General features: G+C 50.7%; 1 protein-coding gene across 1 annotated transcript in view; it reads right to left on the bottom strand.

Moving 5' to 3' along the window:
- Nucleotides 1–4,375: 4,375 nt before the first annotated feature.
- Nucleotides 4,376–12,010, bottom strand: part of LOC108801108 (DDB1- and CUL4-associated factor 8-like) — a gene marked incomplete at its 5' end in the record, with an annotated part of 11,884 nt that continues 4,249 nt past the window's right edge. Inside the window, 3 exons of the mRNA XM_018573060.1 lie at nt 4,376–4,774; nt 7,892–8,008; nt 9,003–9,122. Of these exons, the coding sequence (XP_018428562.1) occupies nt 4,661–4,774; nt 7,892–8,008; nt 9,003–9,122 (351 nt within the window). The remainder of the gene's footprint in view (nt 4,775–7,891; nt 8,009–9,002; nt 9,123–12,010) is intronic.

The following is a 12,010-nucleotide window of genomic DNA, read 5'->3' as shown; positions in this document are numbered from 1 at the left end:
TGAGCTTTAAATGACAAATGTTTTTGAGAATGAAAAAAAATAATAAAATTTACAAATATTGATTAAATAAAAGCACAAAAAAAAAAAAGAAGTTTGGAATTTAGTTTTTTCCCCAATTGGTCAAACCAAAAACTTTTCAAATTGGGTATTTCAGGGCCGTAGCTGGTCCACTCGAAGCAAAAACATTCCCTATCGATTTTAGCGTACACTCGATGCGGAAAGCTAATATTGTGAGCTGAACCAACATCCCGCGGCCATCGGTTCCCTGGGAGGACAAACGCAGGGAACTGCAGAACTATGGCCCAACAAAAGGTGACCCATTTTCCAAAAGCCAACAGCAGATGTCAAGTGGCCCCCCCTGGTAGGCCAGTAGACTTCCATTCGCTTTAGAGGGCCGGCAAGATTGGCCGTAGGCGCTCACGGGGACAGCACAATCTTTTCTGAGGGTCATCCGTGCACCAAAATTAGGTTTGAAAAAGGTCAACAGTGGAAGAAATTGGGGTTCCAATTCAAAAAGTTTCACGATGAAACAAGCGGCCATGGAGAAGGCCCAAAAAGATGCGTGATGCACCAAAGACTCAGCACACGGCTGATCTACTCAAAGTACAACAATCCCTCTTTAATTTGGCGTAAGCCCAACGTGGGGAGCTATTTTGTGAGCTGAACCAACATCCATGCCAGTGGTTCCCCAAGAGGAAGACCTACGGAAAACAAATTATGGGTTCACCCAACGTAGGTGGCCACTTTTTTGAAAGCCACCAAACACTCGGTTGACAGCCCAAAAAAAACGAGAGGCTTCTAGTAGACCATTGGACACCATTCAAAAGTCAACATCGTCTTCAACTTTGGAAGGCAGGCAAGATGGCGGAATGTTTCGAGCTCACAAGATAGCATGGATCTTACCAAAGTGCACGGTCAACCTCAAAACTACGGAGAACCTAAATCGTGACTTCAACCGACGTAGGTGGCCATTTTCTGAACGCCACCAAACACTCGGTTGACAGCCAACATCAAGAGGCTCTAGTGGACCAGCGGATGCCATTCAAGAGTCAACGTCTTCAGCTGTGGGAGGGCAGGCAAGATAGGAGGTATGCATCGAGCTCAAAAGACCGCATTGATTTTTTGAGCTCGATACCTCATGAATCTTTCGAGGGTTAACTGTGCACCAAAGTGTACGGTCAACCTTGCGCCAACAGCCAAGCAGCTGGTTCCCTAGCAAGAAAACCTACAGGAGAAACTAAATCATGAGTTCAACCGACGTAGGTGGCCATTTTTTGAAAGCCACCAAACATTCGGTTGACAGCCGACATCAAGAGGCTCTAGTGGACCAGGGGATGCCATTCAAAAGTCAACGTCTTCACCTTTGGAAGGCCGGAAAGATGGCGGTACATTTCGAGCATACAAGATGGCATGGATCTTTTGAGGGTTAACTGTGCACCAAAGTGCACAGTCCACTGTGCGCCAACATTCAAGCAGCTGATTCCCGAGGAGGAAAACCTTCAGGAGAACATAAATTATGGATTCAACCAATGTAGGTGGCCATTCTTTGAAGGCCACCAAACACAGTGTTGACAGGGGACATCAAGAGGGTCTAGTAGGCCAGTGGATGCCATTCAAAAGTCAACATCTTCAGCTTTGGAAGGCAGGAAAGATGGTGGTATCGAGCTCACAAGATAGCATGGATCTTAAAGTGTACGGTCAACCTTGCGCCAACATACATGTAATGGGTTCCCTAGGAGGAAAAACTATGGAGAACCTAAATCATGAGTTCAACCGACGTAGGTGGCCATTTTTTGAAAGCCACCAAACATTCGGTTGACAGCCGACATCAAGAGGCTCTAGTGGACCAGGGGATGCCATTCAAAAGTCAACGTCTTCACCTTTGGAAGGCCGGAAAGATGGCGGTACATTTCGAGCATACAAGATGGCATGGATCTTTTGAGGGTTAACTGTGCACCAAAGTGCACAGTCCACTGTGCGCCAACATTCAAGCAGCTGATTCCCGAGGAGGAAAACCTTCAGGAGAACATAAATTATGGATTCAACCAATGTAGGTGGCCATTCTTTGAAGGCCACCAAACACAGTGTTGACAGGGGACATCAAGAGGGTCTAGTAGGCCAGTGGATGCCATTCAAAAGTCAACATCTTCAGCTTTGGAAGGCAGGAAAGATGGTGGTATCGAGCTCACAAGATAGCATGGATCTTAAAGTGTACGGTCAACCTTGCGCCAACATACATGTAATGGGTTCCCTAGGAGGAAAAACTATGGAGAACCTAAATCATGACTTCAACCAACGTAGGTGGCCATTTTTTTGAAAGCCACCAAACATTTGGTTGACAGTTGACATCAAGAGGCTCTAGTAGGCCAGTGGACACCATTCAAAAGTCAACATCTTCAGCTTTGGAAGGCAGGCAAGATGGCCGTATTTTTTGGGCTTACAAGATAGCAAGGATCTTTCGAGGGTTAACTATGCACCAAAGTGCATGGTCTACCTTGCGCCAACATCCGTGCAGCTGGTTCCCTAGGAGGAAAGCCTACAGAGAACCTAAAATCGTGAGTTCAACCAACTTAGGTGGCCGTTTTTTGTAAGCCAAACACTCGGTTGACATCAAGAGGCTCTAGTAGACCCGCAGATGTCATTCAAAAGTTAACATCTTCAGCTTCAGAAGGCAGGAAAGATGGTGGTATGCATCAAGCTTAAAAGATAGCATGGATCTTTCGAGGGTTAACTGTGCACCAAAGTGCACAGTCAACCTTGCGCCAACATCCAAGCTGGTCCTCGAAAAGGAAAACCTACGGAGAACATAAATTATGGGTTCAACCAACGTTGGTGGCCATTCTATGAAGGCCACCAAACACTCGGTTGACAGTTGACATCAAGAGGCTCTAGATGACAAGTGGACACCATTCAAAAGTCAACATCTTTAGCTTTGGAGGGCAGGCAAGATGGCCGTATTTTTTGGGCTTACAAGATAGCAAGGATCTTTCGAGGGTTAACTATGCACCAAAGTGCATGGTCTACCTTGCGCCAACATCCGTGCAGCTGGTTCCCTAGGAGGAAAGCCTACAGAGAACCTAAAATCGTGAGTTCAACCAACTTAGGTGGCCGTTTTTTGTAAGCCAAACACTCGGTTGACATCAAGAGGCTCTAGTAGACCCGCAGATGTCATTCAAAATTATATATATATATCTCTATAGATTATATATATCTCTATAGATATATATAGCTCACAAGATGGCATGGATCTTTCGAGGGTTAAGTGTGCACCAAAGTGCACAGTCCATTGTGCGGCAACATCCAAGCAGCTGGTTCACGAGGAGGAAAACCTTCAGAGAACACAAATTAGGGGTTCAACCAACGTAGGTGGCCGTTCTTTGAGGGCCACCAAAAACTCAGTTGAAAGGGAACATCAAGAGGCTCTAGTAGGCCAGTGGATGTCATTCAAAAGTCAACATCCTCAGCTTTGGAAGGCAGGAAAGATGGTGGTATGTATCGAGCTCACAAGATAACATGGATTTTTCGAGGGTTAACTGTGCACCAAAGGGCATAGTCCACCATCATCCATGCAATTGGTTCCCTAGGAGGAAAGACTACAGAGAACCTAAATCATTACTTCAACCAACGTAGGTGACCATTTTTTGGAAGCCACCAAACACTCGGTTGACCGTTGACATCAAGAGGCTCTAGTAGACCAGCGGACGCAAATTCAAAACTCAAAAAAGTCTTCAGCTTTGGAAGACGGGCAAGATGGCTGATGGTAGGCAAGAAGGCTGTATGCATCCATCTCACAAGATAGCAAGGACCTTCTGAGGGTTAACCGTGCACCAAAATTGTCACAAATTTCGGCTCGGCTTCAAAAACATTTCACGATGAAAGACACGAGCAATGCCAGAAATAAAACTTTTTTTTTATGAGCATGCGAGTCATGCACCAAAGAATCGGCACATGGCTTAATTTTTTAATTTTTAAGACTTAACACCGTTGGGTTGGATGAAAGAAAAAAAAAGAAAAAAATTGGCTGGTGTAGAACTGCAGGACCATCCAGTAGGAAGATTTAAGAGAGACACGCAGAAAAGGATGGAGGGAACAAAAATATGAGCTGGCTTAAGATGGCTGCTTTTCTCTAGAAACAAAAACAAACAAAAACATTTGACTTACAAAAATAATCCTCTCTCTCTCTCTCTCCGACCCTCAAAGCTTCCATGTTATTTTTTTTTTTTTTTTTTTTAATTTTTATTAAATTTCAGAAGTCCTTTTTCTTTCCCTCTTGGTGCCAAACGGTCTCAGCTGCTGGTAATAGAACAAAAACTTCTAGAAATAAAAGGGTTCTCGGGATGCCGAGGGTTTCTGACGTTTCCGGGACACCCTCCTCTTTTTTTTCACATGAAAGTCGGTAAATCCAAAGTGCAAATTTTGCCAAGCAGAGTGCCCGCTCTCCGGGGGGAAAGAAACGAGACTGAAGAGGACAAGCGTGGGGGGGGTTTCTTAGACTATAGTCCTAGAACTGTAATAAAAAGCTGAAAAAATGTCTATTAAGTAGAGCATTGCCCCAACTCTGCTCGGGGGAGAGAAAAAACAAAAAAGAAGAGGGAGGCGGGGAAGCTCCACACCGAGGAGAAGTGGGACTGTTTGGGGTGGGGGGGGAGTAGCGGGATGCTCATGACGGGATGCACTGTACTCGATCGGGACCCTCTTCGTCGTCGTCGGAGCTGTCAGAGGTGCTTGGGGAGTCATCAGATTCGTTGTCGCCTGTGGCTTGGTCTCTTCTCCTCTGCGGGGAGGAAAAAGAAAAACAATTATTAGTCAGTGAGCTGAATCTGGTGACTGGAGGACGAAAAAGGACCTTGTTGGGCTGGTCCACTTAAGCAATGGTTGTATATAAAGTACAGAGAAGATTAGTGCTCTTCAGCAGTTGGTTGGACTCCCAACTTTGGTCTACGGTGCTCTCACATTTTGGTCTACGGTGCTCTCACATTTTGGTCTACGGTGCTCTCACATTTTGGTCTACGGTGCTCTCACATTTTGGTCTACGGTGCTCTCACATTTTGGTCTACGGTGCTCTCACATTTTGGTCTACGGTGCTCTCACATTTTGGTCTACGGTGCTCTCACATTTTGGTCTACGGTGCTCTCACATTTCCCAATTTTGGTCTGTGGTGACCCAATTTCCCTTCATCTGTTGCACATGACCCCAATGAATTTAACCTCCAGGATTTAGATCCACAGTCTTCACTGTAATGCAGTTTTACAGCATGGAGGACAAAGACAGAAGCTCATGAAGATAGTAGGTGGATCTGAATCCCAAAGAGGTCCAATTTGATGGGGGTCATGTGCAACAGAAGAATTTGTACTGGAAAGGGCCTCCTTGGGGACACTAAAAATTGGAATGTCTGAATGAAAGACAGAAGCACCACATGCCATGACTGGATCCCAAAGAATCTTTATTCACTTGAATGGTCTACTAAAGTTCACAAAAAGGTAGACAATGTCATGGAAAATGGACTCTAGATCAGGGTTGGATAAGTCCCAGTAGCCAGGTCACTAAAATGCTCCTTAAAAAAATGACAGCTGGCGCCCAAGTTTTTGAGGTTCTCTCTAGTTTGGATTGGATTCCAAAGAATCTTTATTCACTGGTCTACTAAAGTTCACAAAAAAGGTAGACTACGCTATACAAGGGTTCAAAACGGCCCCCTTCATCAGGGCTTGCTGTATACGTGATTGTGGAAAATAGACTCTAGATCAAAGCTGGACAAATCCCATGAGGCGGGTCACCAATGCTCCTTACAAATGACAGCTGGCACCTAACTTTTTGAGGTTCTCTCCTGTTGTCAATGGAGCTCTGAAAACTATCCAGGTGGCTCCTGGATTGAAGGAACTGGCTTCTGAATTCCATATTCATTTGTCCACCCCCGATCTAGATGGTTGAAAGTGTGAGAATTGGTAGTAGGCACACTTCTCAGCAGTTGGACGGACTCAAATTTTGGTCCAATTTTCCTTCTTCATCTATTGTACATGGAATTGGACCTCTGGGATTTAGATCCACCGCCTTTGATGGAATGTGGTTTTACAGCCTGGAGGACAGAGACAGAAGACCATCAAGAGGGTAGGTGGATCTAAATCCCAAAAAGGTCCAATTCGATGGAGTCATGTGCAACAGATGAAGAGTGCATCTGCACTTGAAAAGGTCTCTTGGGGGCACTAAAAACTGGGCGAATCCCATTAGCCAGGTCACCGACTGGCCTTAAAAAAATGATAGTTGGCACCTAAGTTTTGAGGTTGTCTCTAGCCGTCAATGGAGCTCCTAAAAATATCCAGGTGACTCCTGGATTGGGCGAACTGGCTTCTGAATTCCATATCCATTTGTCCACCCCCTGCCTTGCTCTAGATTGCAGAGTGAGTGATAATTGCTAGTAGACACGCTTCTCTGCAGTTGGACTCCCAACTTTGGCCTGTGGTGCTCCTAACTTTCCTTGTTCACCTGTTGCACATGACCCCAAAGACTTGGACCTTTTTGGAATTTAGACCCATGCCTTCCCTCCCCAGTTTTACAGCCTGGAGGACAGAGACAGAAGACCATCAAGAGGGTAGGTGGATCTAAATCTCAAAGAGGTCCAATTCGATGGAGTCATGTGCAACAGATGAAGAGTGCATCTGCACTTGAAAAGGTCTCTTGGGGGCACTAAAAACTGGGCGAATCCCATTAGTTCTCAACAAAATACAGGGACACCACATGCCAAGATTGGACTGCAAAGAATCTTTATTCACTCAAATGGTCACAAAAACTTGATTCAGGGGCTCAATACTGCCCCCTTCATCAGAGGCTCAAAACTGCCCCCTTCATCAGGGCTTGCTGTATTCGTGATGGTGGAAAATGGACTCTGGAACAGGACAGGACAAATCCCATGAGGCGGGTCACCAATGCTCCTTCAAAATGACGGCTCACCCCTAATTTTTTAAGCTCTCTCTAGTTGTGGTCAATGGAGCTCCTAAAAATATCCAGGTGGCTCCTGAATTTGGACAGACTGGCTCCTGAAGTCCATATCCATAGGTCCACCCCTGCTCCAGATAATTGAGAGTGATAGAGTGATGCTCCCCAGCAGTTGGTTGGTCTCTGGTGCTCTGAAATTTCCTATGAAGGCAGAAGCTCAGGCTGAGGACGGTTTAAATGATTCGGCAAGAGTCCCGTTCCGCCACAGCATAGGGGAGGAGCATGTCTACTTGGCGTCCCATCCCCTCTAAGCAAGGTTCCCACCCCCAGGCAACGCCGTCCCTCCCCCGAGAAAGCCGATTTATACTAAGACTAGAGTTCCCTTTTATACCGTCTACTCTCACGGTCGCCCATCATGCCCGGATTCTACACAGGGGGAGGGGGGAGCCGTCTTGCAGGAAGACACAGTAACCTATGTATACCGTACAGAGAGTGGCGAGGAGATGAAGACGCAGTAACCTATGTATACCGTACAGAGAGCAGCAAGGAGATGAAGACGCAGTAACCTATGTATACCGTACAGAGAGCAGCGAGGAGATGAAGACGCAGTAACCTATGTATACCGTACAGAGAGCAGCGAGGAGATGAAGACGCAGTAACCTATGTATACCGTACAGAGAGCAGCGAGGAGATGAAGACGCAGTAACCTATGTATACCGTACAGAGAGCAGCGAGGAGATGAAGACACAGTAACCTATGTATACCGTACAGCAGCAAACCTCGGGCCCTCCAGCTGTGGTGGAACTACAAATCCCATGAGGCATTGCAAGATTCTCACAGCCACGACTCCCGGAGAGAGATGCATGATGGGAGTTGTAGTTTCACCACAGCTGGTGGGCCGCAGCTTGCCTACCCCTTGCCCTATGTGGACAATTGAGTGGGGGGTGGGCTCTGTACTCACCCTGCGGTGGCCCCTCTGTCGTAGATGGTGCATCAGAAACCATAACATGTGGTTGTCGAACAGGTCGGCGTGGTGTAGGCTGTCCTCGTCCCTTTCACGTTTGTTTTTCTTGATAACCTGGTAGGAGTAGGAGGAGGAGAGAAAAGCAGAGTTCAAAGATGGCCGCACACAAGACCGGGACTTTAAAGCTAGCAGATTTCACACCCCGTCATTGGCAGTCCTATTACCCCATGCTGCCGGGGCAAAAAAAAACCCGTCTGCAGCTCAATGCTCCCGCCGGCTGATGAACCCATAGACACAGCCAAAGGAAAAGTGCTCCCCCTTAAAGGGCAGGACCTCTGAAAACTACATAGGAACCCTGGCATTGCTTGCTTCCCTAGAGCAGTGGAAATTAACTTCCCTAGGGAGGCAAGTGATGCCAGGGTCCCTATGGTAAAGTTGGATGGCACCATTGGTGATCTCCGGCAGCGCCACAGCATAGTGAAAGCCTTCATTGCAGCTTTGTGGTTCCTCCCGCCGACCCCTCCATCTATACCGGACACTCTGGTGACACGCGGGTTGGCAGGAAGTACCTCAGCGGGGGGATATAATATCCGACACTTCAGGAAGTGGTGGCAGTGGCGCCCGGAGATTTTCAAAATGGCAGAGATTCAACCGACGCCTGCTGGAAAGGCCATTGGCTCCTTCTTTTAAAAGGGGGGGCGGGGGGCAGCCTGTTATCACCATGCTAAAGCATCCCAAAGGGTGCTATGGGTCCCATTGCAATCCTCAATTTGCGTCATGCTACCATCCAGTGCCCCCGTAACAGATGTCACAGATGGTGGACACCAGGGACGGGCCATATATAACTCGCCAACCTGCTCAAACCGTATCCCGCGGCTCCCCACACGCCAGGCAAGGAAGGGGTTACTCCGCTTGTTTTACCACTCGCATGGCATGAGATTCGTCTCTTGGGAGCGGCGACGATAACACCATATGGGTAGCGATGAGCTCACCGCCGCGCTGACTAATCTCGGGGGCCCACACACGCTTTTCAGGAAGCCTTTAACCCTTCCGGAGCTGCATCGGGGCTGCTGGACGCTAAGGGTTAACCGCCGCTTCCCCAGCTTACCTCCTTCAGGCCGTCGAGCTCGGTCGGCTCCTTGGAGGTGGGCAGCCAGACTTTGACGTCGTAATCGAGGCCGCTGGTCGCCAGGACGGGCAGGTGGGGGTGCGGCTCCAAGCAGTTCACCTGGAAAAACGGTAAAGGGTTCATTAACCTTCAACAAACTTTCTTAACCACTTCACTGGACAACACAAAAGGATCGGCGTTCCGTAAAATCCTTTCCCTGACGTCTATCGCGTTCATCAGACTCAAGGATTTTACAAAACGCGCTTTAAGCCCCCGAAACGCGTCGTCTTTCCTACAGATTTGTCATCAATAGGGATGCACAGATACTAGTATTGATGCCGAGGGTACACGTACTCACCCAAATTGCTCCGATACTAACCCCCGGTCAGAGGGAGATTTCCTCTGACCGGCAGTGCTGCGAGGGAACATGGAGACTGCTTCCCAACCAATCAGGAAGCCGGGCCACGAGGAATGACTAGCGGCCCAGCTGCCTGATTAGCCAGGAAGCCGGTTCCATGCTGATTGGCCGGGAAGCCGGCTTCCCAGTCAATCACATCGAGCCAGCCAAATAGCATGGAGCCGGCTTCCTGGGCAATCAAGTAGCCAGCCAGCAAGTAATGACCGGCCTCCCGGCTTCCCGATTGGCTGGGAAGCCAGCATGCAACCGGCCAAACAGCTTGGAGCTGGCTTCCCAGGCAAATCAAGAAGCTGGGCCCTGGATGTCGGCTCCATGCTACCGGGGAGTACCTTTATCTGTATTCGGTATCGGTGCATCCCTAGTTGTCAAGATTAAAACACTTTTATGGCTCATTCACACAGGCGTGCAGGGACCTGCTCCCGGGAGGGACATGTGAGGTGCGTAATTACGTGCATCTGTAGTGCCCTACGGGAGGGTCCCCACTACGGGAGGGTCCCAGGGTCCCCACTACGGGAGGGTCCCAGGGTCCCCACTACGGGAGGGTCCCAGGGTCCCCACTACGGGAGGGTCCCAGGGTCCCCACTACGGGAGGGTCCCAGGGTCCCTGTGTACAGGCGTGCACGCCATATGGATGTGCACGCCCATGTGAATGTTCGCACAGTTTACATATTTCTTTAAGACATACTGCTGGTAATTTGTGTGGAAATTGTACCCGGGGGACGCTATAAAAGGACGGGAAGACGAGAAGATATGAAAAGCAATACTCCTCTGAGCCCTTTAAAGCGTGCGCGGAGATACACGACGCCTACAACCCCGCTGCTGTGCGCGCTGTACGATTACGGGCTTAACTGCATTAGAGAAACAACGGCGCCTCAGAAAAACGATCAGCTAATCCTAGAAAATAACATTATGCCGGCGAGCGGGCCTCGGAGGCCAGGCAACAACAGCGGGAATGCATATACATGCGTTCTTCTCGTGGCGGCTAACGCTGAATTATGGCGCCTCGCCTGCGAAGGCGAGAGAAGCCTTACGGGAGGGTCCCCACTACGGGAGGGTCCCAGGGTCCCCACTACGGGAGGGTCCCCACTACGGGAGGGTCCCAGGGTCCCCACTACGGGAGGGTCCCCACTACGGGAGGGTCCCAGGGTCCCCACTACGGGAGGGTCCCCACTACGGGAGGGTCCCAGGGTCCCCACTACGGGAGGGTCCCCACTACGGGAGGGTCCCAGGGTCCCCACTACGGGAGGGTCCCCACTACGGGAGGGTCCCAGGGTCCCCACTACGGGAGGGTCCCCACTACGGGAGGGTCCCAGGGTCCCCACTACGGGAGGGTCCCCACTACGGGAGGGTCCCAGGGTCCCCACTACGGGAGGGTCCCCACTACGGGAGGGTCCCAGGGTCCCCACTACGGGAGGGTCCCCACTACGGGAGGGTCCCAGGGTCCCCACTACGGGAGGGTCCCCACTACGGGAGGGTCCCAGGGTCCCCACTACGGGAGGGTCCCCACTACGGGAGGGTCCCAGGGTCCCCACTACGGGAGGGTCCCCACTACGGGAGGGTCCCAGGGTCCCCACTACGGGAGGGTCCCCACTACGGGAGGGTCCCAGGGTCCCCACTACGGGAGGGTCCCCACTACGGGAGGGTCCCAGGGTCCCCACTACGGGAGGGTCCCCACTACGGGAGGGTCCCAGGGTCCCCACTACGGGAGGGTCCCCACTACGGGAGGGTCCCAGGGTCCCCACTACGGGAGGGTCCCCACTACGGGAGGGTCCCAGGGTCCCCACTACGGGAGGGTCCCCACTACGGGAGGGTCCCAGGGTCCCCACTACGGGAGGGTCCCCACTACGGGAGGGTCCCAGGGTCCCCACTACGGGAGGGTCCCCACTACGGGAGGGTCCCAGGGTCCCCACTACGGGAGGGTCCCCACTACGGGAGGGTCCCAGGGTCCCCACTACGGGAGGGTCCCCACTACGGGAGGGTCCCAGGGTCCCCACTACGGGAGGGTCCCAGGGTCCCCACTACGGGAGGGTCCCAGGGTCCCCACTACGGGAGGGTCCCAGGGTCCCCACTACGGGAGGGTCCCAGGGTCCCCACTACGGGAGGGTCCCAGGGTCCCCACTACGGGAGGGTCCCAGGGTCCCCACTACGGGAGGGTCCCAGGGTCCCCACTACGGGAGGGTCCCAGGGTCCCCACTACGGGAGGGTCCCAGGGTCCCTGTGTACAGGCGTGCACGCCATATGGATGTGCACGCCCATGTGAATGTTCGCACAGTTTACATATTTCTTTAAGACATACTGCTGGTAATTTGTGTGGAAATTGTACCCGGGGGACGCTATAAAAGGACGGGAAGACGAGAAGATATGAAAAGCAATACTCCTCTGAGCCCTTTAAAGCGTGCGCGGAGATACACGACGCCTACAACCCCGCTGCTGTGCGCGCTGTACGATTACGGGCTTAACTGCATTAGAGAAACAACGGCGCCTCAGAAAAACGATCAGCTAATCCTAGAAAATAACATTATGCCGGCGAGCGGGCCTCGGAGGCCAGGCAACAACAGCGGGAATGCATATACATGCGTTCTTCTCGTGG

This window comes from Nanorana parkeri, unplaced genomic scaffold, assembly GCF_000935625.1.
Source record: "Nanorana parkeri isolate BGI_ZX_2015 unplaced genomic scaffold, ASM93562v1 scaffold2219, whole genome shotgun sequence".
In the NCBI taxonomy this organism is placed as follows: Eukaryota; Metazoa; Chordata; class Amphibia; order Anura; family Dicroglossidae; genus Nanorana; species Nanorana parkeri.
This window is presented reverse-complemented; position numbering and strand designations above follow the sequence as displayed.